Source organism: Ursus americanus, chromosome 4 (genome assembly GCF_024610735.1).
Source record: "Ursus americanus isolate L20-20 chromosome 4, mUrsAme1.1.p, whole genome shotgun sequence".
Taxonomy (NCBI): domain Eukaryota; kingdom Metazoa; phylum Chordata; class Mammalia; order Carnivora; family Ursidae; genus Ursus; species Ursus americanus.
This window is the reverse complement of record NC_142130.1, coordinates 81,580,979-81,600,832: the sequence shown is the minus strand read 5'-3', so window position 1 is coordinate 81,600,832 and position 19,854 is coordinate 81,580,979. Positions and strand designations below refer to the sequence as shown.

Here is a 19,854-nt window from a genome sequence, read left to right as displayed (position 1 = left end):
AGGATTTTCCCAGCCAGGTTAAGATGGGCTTATTGGACACCTGTGGTAGAGACTGGCTACTTGTTCAAGAGATCCATTTCCTTTCTTCATGGGCACACAGCCAGATCACATTCACCAGCCCCCTTGCAGCCAGATGGGGTCATATGCATGAGTTCTGGTCAATGGCATGTGGGAAAAGTCATATATGCCATTTGCAGGCCTGACCCATAAACGCGAATCTAGGTACTCCTTTGAAGAGATTTTGGAGATGTAACTAAGGTCCCAAATTTATTGTCTTTTAAGATAGGGAGATTACATAGATGGGTGGGACCTAATTCCATGACCCTTTGAAAAGTTGTTTTCTCTGGGTGATCACAGAAGGCAAAGTCAGAGATTCAGAGCACAGGAAGGACTCAACGTGCTTCTGTTGGACTGTAGATGGAGAGGGCCACGTGGTGGGGAACGTGGTGCCCCCAGGAGCCGAGTGTGACCCCAGCTCAGAGCCAGCTTGGAATGGAGTCTTCGTTGTACAGCCACAGGAACTGAAATCCGCCAACAACAAGAGTGAGCTCGGCAGTGGACTTTTCCCCAGAACCTTCAGACAAGAACTCAGCCCAGTGGCTCCCTGATTTCAGCCTTATCATACCCTGGGCAGCGAGCCCCGCCTTGTCGATCTGGACTTCAGACCTACAGAACTGTGAGCTGATAAATGGCTGGTGTTTTAAGCCGCTGGGTTTGTGATCATCTGTTACGTAGCAGTAGAAGACTAAGACACCAGCCGAGCTCCTGCAAGGTTTTCTGAGTTAAATTTCTGCTCTACTAGTGCACCACTAGTATTTTAGAAAGACCCTGGGTTATACAGAGAAAGGAGAGGAGTCATTTTACTGCCTGTGATAAGCACTTTATACTAACATCTGTGGAGAACAAAAGATCATGTTCCTCCAGCAGTTGTCATCATGAGCTGTTAATACCTATCAGTGGTTCTCACGGAAGCTGAACATATTGGCTTTGCAGTTAATCCCACCAGGATCCAAATCCTGGTCCAGACACTTATTAGCTGTGTAGATTTGGGGAAATTATTTAGCTTCTATTTTCTCATCTATAAAAATGAAGCTGTCAGTGAAGATTAAGTAAAATTACATATGCGAAAGAGCCTAACACGTACTAGCTACACAGTAAATACTCATTTTCCTTCTTTACCAAATGCTTCTTTTCTTCTCTTTTCTTTTCTTGTCTTTCTTTTCTTTTCTTTTCTTTCCTTTCCTTCCCCCTTCCCTCCCTGTCCCTTCCCTTCTCTTCTCTTTTCTTTTGTATCAAATAACTTCCAATACTTTCCCTGGCCTACTTTCTTGTTTTATTGGCTTTCTGTTATTTCATGTTATAGGGTTTTATATGGTAAGAGATAGACCACATATACTGAAAGGGACTGAAAAATAAACTCTTTGGCGAAACGCTCCTATGTACACGATAGGGTCATTAAGATCTACCTTAATATGAAATGAAAAGAGATTTTGTCAGAAGAAATTTGTAAGAGTAAAATTTCAGCAGCAAATGCGGTGAAAAGAGGCAATAGCCAAGATTTTACAGTAAAGGTAGTGCTGGTGATTTCTAGAACTTTCCTGACTGGGGCCCCAGGTTGCCTGGGTGATGGGGAAGAAGGTGGGGAACAGTAATCCCACAGATAAAAGCACATCATACCTAGGACTTCTAGAGTGACCGTATCTTCTTCCAGGTTTTGGCCTTGTTCAGATGGGGCGCTAACTTCACAGCGATATTTCCCAGCATCAGTTCTTGTAACATTTTTGATCCGTATACTGAAATCTATCATCTCGGCTCGATCTTTAAAATCACCTTTTAGAAAAAGAAAACATTGATGTTAATAACAATGCAAATAACTTTCTATATACTACCTTCCTCAAGTCACTTTATTCAGCGACAAAGGCATATATTCTCCTATTAATAAACCCAATTTAAAAACTCAAAAAGGACTCTTAAGTATAGGAAACAAACCAAGGGTTGCTGGGGGGGGGGGTGAGTGGCGGATGGGGTAACTGGGTGATGGGCATTAAGGAGGGCATGTGTTGTGATGAGTTATGCGCAACTGATGAATTATTGAACTCAACATCTGAAACTAATGATGTACTATCTGTTGGCTAACTGAATTTAAATAAAAAAATAAAAATTCAAAACATTATATACAGATGCTGCTATTTCAAATTTCTTTTTTTTTTTTTAGAATGACATATGGTTCACAAAAGAACATTCAGTTCAATATTCTCATATTTTAGAGGATTCAACCCTCTTTCCTGCCTCATCCCCTTTCTAATATGCTTATACAAACATTCCCATCTTCAGAAGACACTGCAGCATCTAGTTCAATTAGCTGGAACAGTAACTTTTTGGGCGGTGGCCCACATCACACTGCCACAAAAGAAAAGGTGAAGGGGTCTTAAGAACACTCTTTTGATTAGTTTTGGTAGCAATATGTACAGAATGAAAATAGTGTTTTATATAACATTCAGGTGCTAGATTGGCAATAGTAGAAAATTCAAGCAAAGACAACCCTGTGGCCCGCAGCAGTCCTATCTTGATAGATGAGAATAAGAGGGGTAGATTCTTTATGGACTTTGAACATTTGTTCACACATTTTAATTCTTTAAAGTTAAAGTAATGCATAGTATTCTAAAATAATAACATGCTTCTTATACTTGTTAAATTATATTTCCAACTTTTAAAATATTTATAATGGAAAATTTCAAGCACACAAAAAATTATGGAGTATTGTAAAATAAATCTCATCACCCAGTGGTAATAGTAATACATGCATGGCCTATCCTAGTCCATCTGTACCTCTAAACACTGAATTATTTTGAGGCAAATCCCAGGCATCATAGCATTTTGTCCATTGTTATCGATACTTTAAAAGCTCATTATATATTCAACAGGAAAAACAGCAAGTGGAAAGAAATGTGTAACAAAGAGTTAAAAATAAAGCAATTATTTAGCTAAAGGTAGTTGTATTTACCCTTCCCCCACTATAATTGTAAGTCTTAACTCCATAGGCTTCTTAGTGATGGCCTAGCTTTCTAGATGGTCATATGGAAATCCAGTAAAATGATTACCACCAAGCAGTGACCCTCCCTCTCACTTCCACATCATCTCTTCCTCCTTTCTCTCAAGAGTCTAATCTACTGGGCCAGCAAGAAGCATTGCATTTTATATCCTTGAGGGCTGAACTGAGACATGAAGGGTCCAGGGTCTCCACGGAGTTCACCTTCTTCTGTTCTCTGTTTTGTTTTCGTGGTGATTATGTTCTAGGTTTCAGTCATTGTTGGTTTCATCGCACACTTAGAAAACACATTCTCTTTCACCGTACACAAAAATAAACTCAAAATGGATTAAAGACCTAAATGTGAGACCTGAAACCATAAAAATCCTTGAAGAGAGCAAAGGCTGTATCTGACATTGGCTTTGGCAAGTTTTCTAGATAGGTCTCCTGAGGCAAAGGAAATAAAAGCAAAAATAAACTATTGAGACTACATCAAAATAAAAAGTTTCTGCACGGTGAAGGAAACAATCTAAACTAAAAGGCAACCTGTGGAATGGAAGAAGATATTTGCAAATGATATAACGGATAAAGGGTTAGGATTCAAAATATATAAAGAACTGAATCAACTCAATACCCAAAAAACAAGTAATCCAATTAGAAAATGGGCAGAAGACATGAACAGACATTTCTCCAAAGAAGACAGACAAATGGCCAACAGACACATGAAAAGATGCTCAACTTCACTCATCATCAGGAAAATACAAATCAAAACTACAATGAGATAGCACCTCACACCTGTCAGAATGGCTAACATCAAAAACACAAGAAACAACAGCTGTTGGTGAGAATGTAGAGAAAAAGGAATCTTATGCCCTGTGGGAATGCAAACTGGCATAGCTATTGTGGAAAACTGTATGGAGCTTCCTCAAAAATTTAAAAACAGAACTGTCCTATAATCCAGGAATCTCACTACTGAGTACTTACCGAAAAGATACAAAAACACTGATTCAAAGAGATACATGCACCCCTCTGTTTACTGCAGCATTATTTATAATAGCCTAATTATGGAAGAAGTCCAGTGTCCATCAATAGATGAATGGCTAAAAAAGATGTGGTAGATATATATACAATGGAATGTTACTCAGCTATAAGAAGAATGAAATCTTGCCATTTGCAACAACATGGATAGAGCTAGGGGTATTATGCTAAGCAGAATAAGTCAGTCAGAGAAAGACAAATACCATATGATCTCACTCGTATGTGGAACTTAAGAAACAAAGCAGTGAGAAAAAGGGAATAAAAGAGAGAAATAGACAAACCTGGAAACAGACTCTTAACTATAGAGAACAAACTGATGGTTCCCAGAGGGGAGGTGGGTGAGGGGAATGGAGCAAGTAGGGGATAGGGATTAAGATCATGATGAAAGTACCATAAAATAAAATAAAACAAAATGAAATAATTTAAAAACCCCACAGTCTCAGTATAAGTCCCGAACTGTTCTCATTTGTAAATTAAAGAACCCAGGCTGTACTTGGTGTTCTCTTGCTCTCACCTCATCAAGTCTACAGCTTCTTACCTTGAAGAGCCTGTTGGTAGTAGACAAAGGAGACACTCCGGCCCAGTTTCTTCCACTCTAATCTGGAGGAAATGGTCTTCTTTGGGTATTTACAGGCTAAAATAACCTCTAGGAACAATAACAAAAATACTTGTTTTCTAATTGTCCCTATGAATTTATATTTTACTTAACTAAATTTTTAAACAGCCTTAAGCTAGTCCTTTATAGTTTCTTTCATTCATTCATTCATTCGTTCATTCATAAATTAGTTCAATGCGCACCATGTTGGCTTAACCCAAAGATGAACCGAAAGCATTATAGCTCTTCTCCATAATAATTGCATGACACTAGGCTACTGCCCCTAGTTCTTGAGCCTCAGTTACCATCTGTAAAATAAGATAGTATCTCATAGAGTTGTAGCGAGTCTTCAAATACAGTAATATATGCAACGCGCACATGCCTGGACATGGTAAGTAACTTAAAAATGGCAGTTATGATCAATATTTATCATTTATCTTATTATTCCCAGCCTCAGTTGTCAGGGAGTTTATAGCCTGGGAGAAGAGACAAATAAGATAATGTAATTTTGTTCCATGTGATAAGTGCCATGAGCGTCACGGAGGCAAACAGGGCGCTTCACCCCCAGTGCCTAAGAAAGGCACTCAGTGCAGCCTGTGGATCCACAAACATTGCATCAACATGCTATGTTCTCACTCAGGCCCGTTCTTTGATAACCCTCTCTCTGGATATATTGATACAAAACCGATATATGGTCTTCTATTAAATCATGGGTTCCTACTCCCTGTCTCTACCCAGATAAAGTATGAGAAGATTTAATCTTGGCAACAAGTTTAACTGCCTCACTGTAGCTCATTTAAGTCACTTTATTGCAGGAAATTTACTGTAGTTACGTCATTAAAGAATTCCTGGAACCTCTGAAGAAACCCCCCTTTTAACTGTCCAAACAAGAAGACTTGGTCAGGGCGGGGGGGGGGGGGGGATAGGCCAGCACCTACCTGCCAACTGCTTTGAGTTGTCAAAAGGAAAGCTCCAGTTGTAAATATTTTTAAAGTACGTTTCAGTCATGCTCCCTAGAGTGTCACCTTCATGTTTCTGAGAATATTTTTCCTACAATGCATATAGTTTGACCCCAAAAGCACACATCTTTGACTAGAGGAGAAATTATGTTCAAATCCTTTCCATACCTCTGATTTTGATGTAGCAGATTTAATGCCACATTAAAAAAAAACAATTCAGGATATTACATGATTCGGTGGATTAGAGAGCAATACTTGTATTATCTCCGGTTTTATTAATATACACATAGATATGAACAAAAAGCATATACAAAAAGGTATGAAAATATGAACCCAGTGCTGATTTCTGTGTGATAGAATTATGGTGTTTCTTTTTGTTATGTGTAGTTTCTAATTTTCCTTTAGTTCCACACATATTGCTAGAAATACAGAAATAGAATAAAAGGGAATGGAAAACAGAAAATAGGACAGAGAAAAGAAGGGCAAAGGGAAAAAAAAAACCCACAAAGTTGTTTTTAAGGATGCCTAAAGTTTTTAGAGCAGGTTTTATATTATAAAGAGACATCATTTTACAGACATGTTTACAATTATGCTACAAAGACAAATGTGTGCTGAGGGACTTGTCTGAGGAAACACAGTTCTGTTCTGTTGATTAAGGAGAATGGGTGGTGACTTTCCGGAGTCTTGAGTTTGAGATAGGTTTCCTTCCCGTATTTTGTTGAGTTTCCAACAATTAAACACACACCCACACTCATTTTTAGCCCACACGCTTAGGTCTTAGGAATAAATTTGTACTCAGTCACATTGTTTCATGTATTTAACTACATACACACACACACACACACACACACACACACACACACACACACAGCCCTTTTCAGCAAGAAGTTTTGACTTCTGTCCCATTGCTCTATGGAAAACCTCTGCAGAAATTACATCCAAAAATGAAACCAACGGTTTTCCTAAATGCAGTGACACCACTCCCGCCTCACGCACAATGACCATGGAAGATGTGCAGAGATGGTCTAAGTCACGCACACGTTGAGTACTTACTGTGTGTCCAGCATTGCTCCTGATCTATAACAGTGAGCAAAACAAAGATCCCTGTTCTTTCAGGTCTCACAATTTGCAGGAGGAGTCAGGCACGCGAGAAATTTCAAAACGTGAATTAAATGCTACATTGGGAGGCAATCAATGAGTGCCAAGGAAATAGAGTAGATCAGGAGTGTTGGTGTGCAATTACAAAACACCTGAGTAGTTAGAGTTCAACTCATTTAGAGAGTGACATTTGACCAAAGACCGAAAAAAGAAATTAGCATTCCTTAGAATTTGAGTACAAATTTCCTAGAATTTGAAATTGGAATTCACTATGGGTTTCTCTGGGGCCACTCCAAGCAAGGCAATAGCCAGTGCCTCGATCTGAAGATGCCAACGCCACGACCTCAAGAACTGGGAGAAACAGTAAGTCAGCTAGAATCACGGGGTCAACATCTGAGCATAATAAAAACCAGATGCACTGAGAAGCTAACTGCCATAGACGCTCCTCTTTCTTTTCAGTTAGAATGCAACAGTCATGACCAGTATAATCTTGTATGTAGCCCCTAGGATTACTATATCATAAGGCATGGCCTTTCGGAGTTAGACCTCTGCCATACACTATGTGTGTGATGTTGGGAGTATTACTTCGTTCTTTTTGAACCTTATACTCACATTTGTAAAAAGAACAAAATAACAGTACTCATCTTAGGAAGCTATTGTGAAGCTTAAATGAGGCAATATGTTAATACACTTGGGCGTGTGTGATACTTTGCACATTGTGTGCTCCATCAGTGGTTACTATTGCTTTCACCCCTGAGAAACTTCTAGTTGTAGTTGTAAGTATGCCCTGACATGATAGAAATCCCCGCTTTCTACAACACAAATTTACTTAACAATCACTCAAATTTGAACTAGAACTGTTACCTTTGAGACAGCAAAGGACAGGATACAGACATAAATCATGTTTTCTCAAAACAAGGCATACTAAAGCATAAAAATGCACCAAGTCTTTTTTATTAAGACGATCATTTCATTCCCAAAAGTATGTTTCCTTCGGGTCAAGGAAAGATGATTCTTTTGTTTAGAAAAAGTGTATAAGCAGTAACTATTTTCATGTAGCAAAATTGTCACTTTTAGGAATCACATCGATAGAAATCACTGTGAATTTTAATTTCTCTAAGATTCTGTACTGAGAACTATCTTTTGATTTTATTATCTGTGCTCAAGGTAAAAATCATCAAAATCTTATATAATGCAAAAATAGAATTGTAAGACCAACATAGCTCTGAAATATTACCAAGAAATTCCTTCTGTGAAGAAAAGCCTGCTATTAACCGAATTATAGCTCACAGGGTTGGACATTCTGCATAAAGGCTGCTCATATAATTTATAAGCCTAGCAAAGCTGCTCTCACTTCAGTCTTGTTCTGTTCTTGGCACCACTATGGGAAGTGATACAAAACAGCAGTATGGCAAAGAAGGAATTAATTCATGATTTGTTGACATCAGAGAGACAAGAGACCAAAAAAAAAAAAAAATGAAATGAATTAGGTGGAACATACCCATACATATACACAAATCATAAGATATTTTAGGCTTTAACTAAAATCAAGTCACTGCATGAAATATGCTACAACTAAAATGTGGAAGAAGATAGAAATTTATTTTTGCTTTAAGGAGAGCCAAGTTGGAATGACTGGGGCACATATGAAATAGAATCAAAATATAAATCTTTGTCTTTAAGGATTTATTTTTTTGAGAGAGAGAGAGCATACGAGCGGGGGGAAGGACAGAGGCAGAGAAGACTCCCCCCTGAGCACAGAGCCCCCCCCCCATGTGGGGCTCTATCTCAGGAACCTGAAATCCTGACCTGAGCCAAAACCAAGAGTTGGATGCTCACCTGACAGAGCCACCCAGGTGCCCCTATAATTCGTAATTAAAAAGAGCAGAGGGGAAAGAAAGAAAGAAAGAAAGAAAGAAAGAAAGAAAGAAAGAAAGAAAGAAAGAAAGAAAGAAAATACTTATTCAGGAGTAAGACTAACATTTGATTGCAATAAATTATAGAAAGATTTTTTATATTAAAAATAAAACATGCGGGGCTCCTGGATGGCTCAGTCGTTAAGCGTCTGCCTTCGGCTCAGGTCATGATCCTAGGGTCCTGGGATTGAGCCCCGCATCGGGCTCCCTGCTAGGCGGGAAGCCTGCTTCTCCCTCTCCTACTCCCCGCTTGTGTTCCCTCTCTCGCTGTCTCTCTTTGTCAAATAAATAATAATAAAATAAAATCTTAAAAAAATACAAATAAATAAATAAAACATGCATTAAAAAGTAATGTAAATGGTACACGATTTGAGTTTGGAGTGATGGAAATTTTTGGAACTAGACAGAGGTGGTAGTTATACCACATTATGAATGTACTAAATGCCCCTGAACCATTCACTTGAATGTGCTGGTTTTAGGTTATGCGAATTTCACCTCAATATATTTTTTTAAAAGTAATGTAAGACTGTAGAATATAACTTTGGCATTCTAATGGAGATACCATGCGTAGGGCCTGGGTGGTGGGGGAGGGGGGCAGGGACGTATATTCATGGTACCTGCTGGGCCCAACAGTGAGAACCTTCAGGAAAGGACAAAGTAGGACAATTCACTTCTCTTGTCCTCAGAGTCTTGGCCCATCTTTTCCTCTCACTGTGTGATCCCTCTTCTGGCCTTTCCAATCTCCTTTTCGACACCTCGTCCAGCCCTGTTTCTTCTCTCTGCAAGTGCTCCGTAGCCCTACATCACTCCCAATCATTACTCTGCTCTTCCCACATCTCTCCACTTGAAACTAATTCATGATAAAGAGTGAATGTTTTATTAGCTTAATCATGTAACATAGTAGGACTTCATTAACAGAAATAATTATTTAAGTGATTTGTTATCAAGTGATGTGTTCCTTGTGAGTGGCAGGCTGATTCTTACCGTAGCACATTTTTACTGAAGAAGCACATATAATGCTGTGTGCTGGGCACAGTTTTAAGTACTAGTTAAATAATAATCTACTTAGTTCCTTCCCACCCACTTCTCTTCTTTAATCTTTGTCTCTTTCCTTCAAACCTCTCTCTCCCATCTCCAGGAATCTAAGACATGCGTGAAGAGGAGAGTTCAGACACATTTGAAACTTGTTTCTTAAATGTTTACAATCTCCGGCCTAAATGAGCGTCACACTTAGGACATGGTAATTCTTCTGGTTGCCTGGTATCATTGTGTTCTAGGCAAAAGAGCCTTCAGAATAGTAGTAGGTGGTCGATATTTGAAGTAAACTTATAAAAGCCCTTATAAAGTTTTCCTTGGATATTAGTCTTTTAAAAAAAAATTTTTAATTGTGGTTAAATACACAGATCTTAACATTTACCATCTGAACACTTTTTAACTTTTTGCCATCTTAATGATTTTTAATAAGTCCGTAGTGTGACGTACATTCACGTTGTGAAGCAACCAATCTCTAGAACTTTTTCATCTTGTAAAAGTGAAAGTTTATTATACCCATTAAACCTCAACTCCGTATTGTAAATATAGTTAAGAAGCTAAAATACATAACAAAATGGCACCCCTAAATAGGCTATATTAATGTCATCCTAAAAACATTAGGTAGAGTGGGGTTTGCAGCGTTAATCTCCATTTGCCTTATCCAGCTGGCTGGAAACCTTGCAAGATCTCCGTCTACCAGTTTCACAAATTAGATCCGCTTTGTTGCAGATAATTTATGCAATTAGAGGCCTTCTTGGTACATCAGGGCTTTCATCGAATGTCCAAAATTTCCACTGAGGAGGTGGAGAAAGGGTTCTCAAGTAGAAACAGCACAGAGCAGCATTTCGGAAGGAAGACAGTGTGAGGTAAGGCAGAGGGTCCCAACAAATAGATAACATCGCACACGTCATACTCGTGAGTCATCGAACAACACAGTCTGGGAAAAGCATAAGTTACTCTACCTTGATACTCTATTGCTGTGACCACCTGATGGTCTTTTGGGGCAGAGAATCCATAGGCCTTATGATCTGAAAGATTAAAACAGGTAAGATGATTAAAATAGTACCAAAGGTCACTTGCAAATATTTGAATAGGACGCAACATTAAGGAAAACTGGCCTAAAGTTCGGTGGCAGTTTCACACATTCATAACCCGTAAGTTTTAAGTATCAAAATAAGAAAAACCAAGCCAAACCCTATATGTCTCTTCATATTTTCTGTATTGTGGTTTTCTGCCTTCCTTTCACAAAGCAAAACCCATGAATCTGTCAGGGCCCCATGACAGACAACACAATCTCACAAGCCTGATTGTGAAAGGCTTTTTTTTTTTTTTTAAATCTTTAAAGATTTATTTATTTATTTTAGAGAAAGTATAAGCAGGGTGGGGAGTGGGGAGGGAGAGGAAGAGAAGCAGACTCGCCACTGAGCACAGAGCCTGACTCTGGGCTAGATAGCAGGATCCCCGAGATCATGTCCTGAGCCAAAACTAAGAGTCCAACAACGCTGAATGGACTGAGCCACCCAGGCGCCCCAAGCCTGATTGTTAAACGCTTATCTTTGTCCTTATTAATTTAGCCTAATATGCAATCTAGCGCCTAAAGTATTGCCCCTTTAAGATAAAAGCTAATTATTTAAGGGTTTAAGTTGCTTTATAAACTTATACCTGATTATACCTACATATTTTTGACTAGGAAATGTATATATAATATATACTGTATATAAACTTTGTATTTACAAATATGATGAAAAATGCAAGCAGACCATCTTTATTTTTGCCCCAAACATTTCAATAATTTTCCAGGATTGGTCTATAGGATTGAAATGACTGACCAATTACGGTGGCTGATGTGATCTGATAATACGATGACGACAACAACGATGATATCATCACTTTCATATATGCAGGAAATTTCATTTCATTTTATTTTTTAAAGATTTATTTATTTGAGATAGAGATGGGGGGGCAGAGGGAGAGAGAGAATCTTAGGCAGTCTCCACAATGGACTGGGGACCAATCTAACAACACTGAGATCATGACCTGAGCCAAAACCACAAGCCAGACGCTTAACTGACTGAGCCAACCAACCACCCCAACAATAGTTAACATTTATTAAGCACTTAGGTGCTAGGCAACATTCCCAGTGCTTTGCAAGTATTAATTCATTTAACTCTCACAACAATTCTCTGTGGTTGGGTACCATTTTTATCCACCTGTTTTGCAGGTGGGGAAACTGAGACACAGAGAGGGTAAGAAACCTTGGTCAAGGTTATACAAGTGGTAAGTGGTGGGGCTGGGATTTGAACTCATCCAGTCTATTTCCATAGCCCGTGTATTTCATTACTATGCTACTACGCTGGGCCCCACCTCGTGGTTCCCCCAAGCTGAACTATGAGGAAGCACTGCAGATTAGCAAAGACGCCAGGTGGAAAGGGCCATTGATCTAAGGAAGATGGAATAAGGTGAGAAACTGATTGTTGTAATGAAGGCGAAGGATGGGCTGTGAAGCACAACAGGAAGATGGAAGGTGGGTGGAGGTACCTGGAGAAGTAGCGCGGCATGGTAGGCATGGTAATCTCAGTGGGGAGGCTCCAGTGGAGGGTTTCTCCACCTTGACACTATTAACAGTTGGAACCAGCTCATTCTTTGTTGTGAGGGGGCTGTCCTGTGTATGGCAGGATATTTTTTGCAGTATCCCTGGCTTCTCCCCACTAGGTGCCAGTAGAACTTCCATCTCCCCTATGGCAAACCCAAGTCATGACCACCAGAAATATTTCCAGACAGTGCCAAATGCCCAGGGCGGGGGGGGGGGGGGGGCGGCGGACTCATACTTGGTGGAAAACCACTGCTTTAGACTTAGCAGCTAGGCTGCTTTGAAGAATGAGGAATAGAAAGAAATAGACTAAAGAAAGACAAAAAAACCATGAGTTCAAGGATTTCAAAAAAGTTCCTATGAGATCAGAATTTCTTGAGTATGAAATAATGTATTACATTTTTGGGAAGGAGAGAAAAATGTTTCATAACACGCCTATCTTTGATTTATTCATCTATATGGACACTGACATGTAAATTATGACACCGTGCTAAGACTTCTTTATTCCTAAGGAATACATGCTATTTTGGATAACTTTTTTTTTTCTTTTTCTCTCCCTTAGAAGCCTGGACGGCAAATATAATCATGAAATGAAAACTCCTAGAAACCTACAGGGCTCAAATGTCTAGTTCTCTAACATTGTTCAACTATTGAGGATCTAGATCTCGAAATTGGAAACATCTTCATTAGGTAAATCGGCAAAGCTGGTGTCTATGCAAAGAGTATAAAATTGAGCTGATTATTTTTATTGACAGCTGTAAATATATTTGTATAAAGCAGTGACCTACGTGGCCCAGAATTGGAGAGGTATCAGGTCACCAAAGAGTGATTTCAAAGTATCACTTTGGCTTGCATATTAAGAAAAAAATCATGAAGGGGTCCAAGCCAACATCTAAAGTATCCCCCTTTTCCCTTTTCCACATACTCTGCCATATACCAGAATATGTCCCATAGTCCTCTGAACTCCACCCTCACCCCTCTATGCCTTTCTTTTCCAGTTTCTCCTCTCCTTTCCCAATTTTGTTTTTAGTGCCCAAAGAGGGTCCAGATCTTCAGAGAACAGAGGGAGGGAAGACACTAAGCTGGCCAAGCCAGGAAAGCCAGGACCTCATGCGTTCACCCTGTGTTACACCCACATTTAAACGACAGGATCACTGAATGTTTTTCCAATGATTCTCACTCCAAATCGTTATTCTGTGACACTTTCAGAGCACACTTTGAAAAAGCCTCTTTTCTCCGTTAGCAATGTGGAAATTAGTGCCCTCCAAGAAGTTCTGATTGTGACCGACGTTTTTGGTAACTTTTTGAACTCTTTTCAGATTTTTTAGACAAAACAATGAAGGCTCATATTCCCTAGAAACCAGTTAAGGGGAAAATCTGGGCAAAAGAGAAAAAGATAATCTTTGTTCTCTCCACATCATCATCTCTTTGAACTTTTCAAACACCGCACTGCCCACTGAGAATGTTTATTCCCTTCAGCAGGCTCGGGTCGTCTTTCATTTGAGGTGAACGTTAGTCCAATCTGAGACTGGAAGGTTTAGGACTGGGCCTGATTATTTTCCCCTTTTCTCAATTCCAGTTTCCTACTTGCTAAAACGTCCTTTGAGAAAGATTTCTTAAATTTTCAAAAACCACTTCTATGGAAAATAACAGCTGTTAACTCAGGAATTTTATTAATTTCTTCAGAACTTTTATATGTATATGTTTGAGTAGAAAAAAAAAGGTCCCAAACACCAAAAAAGAGAGGATTGATTGAATTGGCAAAGCCATGAACGCAAAACAATTATAAAGGGGATTGGTTTTAGTAAATTAATAAATAGATATTATTTCTTGGTATCTGAATATTTATTCCTGTGATTTTAAGTGTCTTCTAGCTATGTGGCTTCCTCTGGTTCTATTTACTTCAAGGTTTGCTTTTTAATTAAGTAAAAATACTTAAAATGTGTGGTCACCTACGATGAACTTATTTAAACAGAAAGTTCTGAATCTTAAAAAAACAATTATATATTATAAGATTTCTACCTTGTTTTAAGCCTTTCTGGTCTTGGAATTCTATTGTGTGGTTGTTTTTTTTTTTAAAGGTTTTATTTATTTATTTGATAGAGAGAGAGACAGCCAGCGAGAGAGGGAACACAAGCAGGGGGAGTGGGAGAGGAAGAAGCAGGTTCCCAGCGGAGGAGCCTGATGTGGGGCTCCATCCCATAACGCCGGGATCACGCCCTGAGCCGAAGGCAGACGCTTAACTGCTGTGCCACCCAGGCGCCCCCGTGTGTGTGTGTGGTTTTTTTTAACTTGAACCCAATAACTTTATGAAAATAAAATGTTGGATTTTGTATCAAGATTTCACTAACAGAAGTTGGGAAGAGTCTCTGTTGGCTGCTTTCTTGAACTGATCTTTATTTTTTCTTCACCTTTCCAGAGTGAGTTGAAAAAGAAAACAAACAAAAAATTGTCATGTAGGTCTGCTGGTTGAGGTCAACAATTGTTTCAAAGTTAGCTACAAAACATCTTTAATAGTTTTGGATGTGTTCCAATATCACTGGCAGAAGTTCATAAAATGAGGTTAAGAGATGATTATTTCCATAACTGCTAACAACTCCAAGTCAAGTAATCCCTAACCAAATGAAAGCTTTTGTGTTCCTTTCCCCCCAACTCTAAGAATTAAATTTCTTACATTGTCTATCAATCATCTAAAATATTCTTGTGTGACTAAGGATAATCTAGTATGGCTAAGAATAAATATTTATATTTATTCCACAGTCTTTAAATTTACTATAAAAGTGTTATTTAAAGTAACACTTTTAATTGGAAACATGATTAGGAAAAGTTGATGTGTTACAGAGGCTTTTTGTTCTAAGAGTGTACCATTACAGAGAATACCATGATAAAAGCAAGTTATGAGTTTCAAAAATGAAAATTAATAGCCATGTGGTTTTGACAATCACTAATATACAATTATTGTACTAACAAATATAGAAAAGAAAAAAGATGCATAGGGCTAGTAGTAACAGACAAAATAAGACTATCCAGTATTTATTTATTTATTTTTAAAGGAGGCTTTTAATTTTTATTTTTAAACTTTTTTTAAAAGGAAGTTTTTTTATATTAGCATTTTTTAATTTAAATTCAATTAATTAACATATAATGTAGTATTAGTTTCAGATGTACTTTCCAGTATTTATTATGGATAAATATTTATAGGGTAAAAAGGATCCCAATGAAGTAGGAACCAGGAGTTAGGTTAATATACTTACCTATCTCACTACCATTCATCATGATATCATACCATAGTAGGTCTAAAGAGTAGGGAGAGGGAGAGAGGGTGGGCAGGAAGGGGTAGGAGGGGGACACTGGGAAGGGAGGTGGAGAAGGAGAGAGAGGAAGAGAGAGATCACATAGACAGACCTGTCCTTCTAGTCTCTCAAACTGGACATTCTGGCCCTTTTTCTCTTCTTTTCTTCCCTTTTCTTTTCTTTCTTTCTTTTTTTTTTTTTAAGATTTATGTCTTTATTTGAAAGAGAGAGAGAAAGAGAGCACGTGAGCAGGGGGAGAGGGAGAGAAGAAGACTCCCTGCTGAGTGGGGAGCAGGGCTAGATCCCACAAATCTGGGATCGTGATCTGAGTCGAAACTAAGAGTCAGACGCCCAACCGACTGAGCCATCCAGGCAACCCTTCTGGCCCTTCCTTTTAATGAGAGAAAGGGAAACCATACCAAAGTACAAGGAAAAACAAAAGCTGTGCTTGGCTTTAGAGCTACCCGTGGCTTGTGTTCTAGTGAGTTAATGATGACCTAAAGAATTAAAGGGTGATTTTCACTATGAATAAATTTTCCCCATAAGAACCTAGCATCTAAGTAAGATGTGACTCCACCGTGTTAAAATCCTCATTTGACAGATGTGACGATTGAGAGAGGTCTTTGCTCAAGGTCACAACACTAGAAAGCAGAGAAGCAAAGATGTGCATTTATATCTAGTTAGTTTAGCTCTGCAGAACTTCCCCCCCAGCCCCCATTCTCTGATCAGCACGAGGTGAATGATTAAATTTTGGGGGTGATAGTAGATAGAAATGAAACAAGTAAACTAATTTCTTACAGTAAAATAAATTCTTTAAAAAGTTTTAAAAATGTTCTTTAAGCACATCTTCGAATGTTTAACAGTGGCCTGTAGTATCGGAAAGCCAGCAACAGCTGCATTTCTCACCAGGCGCTCCCCACTAGGACATAAAACAATTTTAGGATTCTGAGATCTTTCTTTAATATTCCCCAAGTGACAATCTCAGCCAAACACAATTTGCGCACCAGTGTCATTAACTACAGATTTTAGACTGATGACAATAGTCAACTCAAATTCAGTAGACTCTCAAGACAAGAGGAAGGAATGTCACCTTCCAAAATTGATGCTAATAAAGGTCACAGACTCAATGGAAGGCGGGGATGTTGACCATTCTATGTTCGGACTGGTTCTCCCTAAGACTGATGCCAGGCAGCAATGGCCCTAAAACTTTATGAGCGTAAAATAAGAAATCAGTACGAAAGATGTCAGATATCAAAATAAACACATGGGGTAAAGGCAAAGAACACTAACATGGAAGAGGTAAGGACCCATAAAGCTGAGCGTCTCTCCTCACTAACCGACTCATGTGGTCTGGACTGTGTCTCAGGCATAGCCTTTTATGAGAGACGGCGCATCAGGCTTCGACAGCTTGATGACATTTTAATTTAAGATTATTCACTGCTCTTTAGTCTGAGATTATAGTTACTAACTCCTAAATCTCAATATGGTTTTTCAAGATTAAAAGTCCAGAACCATCAGTAGTATTTGATGGTTATATTTCTCAGCAAACAGGAACATGCTAGTGTAATTGTCAAATAAATAATTTTTTTTGAGAGCAGGTGCAGATCATTTCTCCAGAGTTTTGATCAGCTCTGGGCAAAGAGCTAAAAGCAAGTTTCTGAATCTGGGCTCCGAACTCTGGTTCTGAATCACCAAGGTATGCGAGTCTGGGAATCCCTGCCCACAATGTCCTAACAGCTGATACACACGGATTACTCAGTGGCTCTGTGCGTCAGGGGATAGTGAAGTGGCTATTCTGCAGTCATCTGATACGTATAAATCCACTTAAGCAACGTATGTGAGTAGAACTCTACCATCTACTAAGCTCTTTCCCTCCTGACCCTACATGGATGTTTGTTTTAAACTCTTTGTATGTCCAGCATCTTATTTTTCTGCTTTATTGGATGAATTTGGGAATCGTTTTGATGCACCCAATGTTTTCGTTTTTTGAAAGCACAAACATGCAGTCAATGAATACAAATTGAGTTTTACAGGGATCAGCACAGAATGTCAAAAATATTCTCTAATATTCCTGATCTGTCAAATTTATAATATGCAAATGAAGTTATCTTTGCATTTCTCAGAGGAAGATAGAGCACTGCTAATGTCTTAAATCTTTTTCTGAATTAGAAGATACATAAAATATAATGAATAAACACATAAAGGAAGGAGGACTGACCGTGAATTAATAAGGTGTAAGGTTTGGGGCTCTTCCTTGCAGGAGTACTTCCTAAGGCCCTGGGGGTGAAGTGGGAGGGCCTAACAATGTGTGCACATTTTGTAAAACTCGCAAGAATAAGGGGTGCTGGGGTGGCTCAGTCGGTTAAGCGTCTGACTCTTGATTTCGGCTCAGGTCATGATCTCAGGGTTGTGAGATCAAGCCCCACATTGGGCTCTGCATTCAGCACAGAGTATACTTGAGATTCTCTCTCTCCCTCTGCCCTTCCCCCAACCAGCGCACCTGCACATACACTCTCCCCCTCTCTAAAAAAACAAAAAACAAAAAACAACTTGCAAGAATAAGATTTTTTTGGGATACAATTTTTCTTATTGAGGATTCTAATAATCCATCTTTGCACACAATTATGGGCTTCTTATTAACGAGTTTATTTAGCTTTCTAGACTTGACCACTTATAATAAAGAAAATGATCTCCAGAGTTCACTACCTGAGAGTTCAACCTTTAAAATACTAAGGAGTTTATATGACCAACAATGTAGTGCATCCCTGCCCTCTCTCACCCTCTCAAATTTCAATTCTGAAAATATGGGGGTTGTATGAATTTTATTTTTCAGCTCTCCTGCTGGATGATGGTTCATAAAAGCTTTCACCCTTACAGTTCACACATATGTTCCTAATTAAATTCTGTTAGCATAAATGTTTCCAGAAGAGATTTGAAACGTAAGGGAAACCCTCCCAGCTTGTTGTTGCTTCATGTTTCCTTTGATTAGTCTTCAGGAAGCCGAAGGAACAAGAACGATTTATTTGAAAATGCCGAACATGGAAACAATGGCTTGGCATTGCTTAGCTGTCATAGTTTACAACTGTCAGGTAAGACCCCTCAGAATCAGTTACTCTGATTTCTCAGGTGCTTTACAACCAGGGACTATAATTTCCCATCTCTTTCCATAAAGACAGCTCCCCGACTCAGTCTTTTTGTTTCAAAACCGGTTCTACACATCAGCAGTGAGCTGACACCAAAACCTACTCTTTAGGGTCAGTCATCTAGACCAGCAAAAGCAATGGTTTAATGAAGATCTGTGTTATGAATGGAATGTGTGTCCACCCCCAAAATCCGTGTATTGAAATCCTAATGGCCAGTATGATGAGAGTAGGCGGTGGGGGCCTTTGGGAGATCTTTAGGTCATGAGGATGGAGCCTTCATGAACGGGAATGGTGTCCTTAGGAAAGAGGCTCCAGGGATCCCCATCTCAGCCATGTGAGGACACAAGAAAGTGGCAGCTCATAAGCAGGAAGCAGGTTCTCACCGGACACTGAATCTGCCAGCACCTTGGTCTTGGAATCTCTAGCTTCCAGAACTGTGAGAAATAGATATTTGTCTCTGAGTTACCCGGTCTATGGTATTTTCACTACAGCAGCTCGAACTTAAGACAATCTGCGTACACTCCAGTCAGATCTGCATCCTGAGCAGGCCAGGAAATGAGTATGTGCCACTAGAGATCCAAGTTTTGAAACTTTTTCGGACGAAGTATTTAAAAAATGGACAAAGGTAGTTAGTTGCGTCCAAATACGGTGTATAAAAGTGTAACTGGGGCAGCACCTGGGTGGCTCAGTCAGTTGAGCGTCTGCCTTCAGCTCAGGTCATGATCTTGGGGTCCTGGGATCGAGCCTTTTGTCGGGCTCCCTGCTCAGCAGGGGGTCTGCTTCTCCCTCTCCCTCTGCCCCTCCCCCTGCTCCTGCTCCCTCTCTCACTCTCTCTCTTTCAGTTAAATAAATAAATAATCTTTAAAAAAGAAAGTGTGATTGCTACCAAAAAATTCAGTGAAATTGTTGTTTGATATCCCATGTAGCATGAGGATGACTGCCTTTGTGACAGAATCCACCAGATATCTGGAAATGCTGTAGAGGCAACCTTAGCACTTCATATTTTGATGAGGTGGTGTCAGACCTGGCTTCTCATCCAATGGAGAAAGCGCTCAATAGCCTTGCACCACCACCAGCACCATGTTCAACAGCTGGGCTTTTTGATTAAATATCTGAAATCAAACAAAAAGCAACATTAAAGTCCAGGTGGGTGAAGAAAGGG

General features: G+C 39.2%; 1 protein-coding gene across 3 annotated transcripts in view; it reads right to left on the bottom strand.

The window, feature by feature from the left end:
* Positions 1–19,854, bottom strand: part of JAM2 (junctional adhesion molecule 2) — an 81,557-nt gene that overhangs the window by 11,740 nt on the left and 49,963 nt on the right. For all 3 annotated transcript variants that reach the window (XM_045785462.2, XM_087861745.1, XM_045785461.2), the window contains exons 2-4: positions 10,629–10,694; positions 4,605–4,712; positions 1,678–1,830 (exon numbers count right to left, since the gene is read on the bottom strand). In XM_045785462.2, coding sequence (XP_045641418.1) covers positions 1,678–1,830; positions 4,605–4,712; positions 10,629–10,694 — 327 coding nt within the window. The remainder of the gene's footprint in view (positions 1–1,677; positions 1,831–4,604; positions 4,713–10,628; positions 10,695–19,854) is intronic.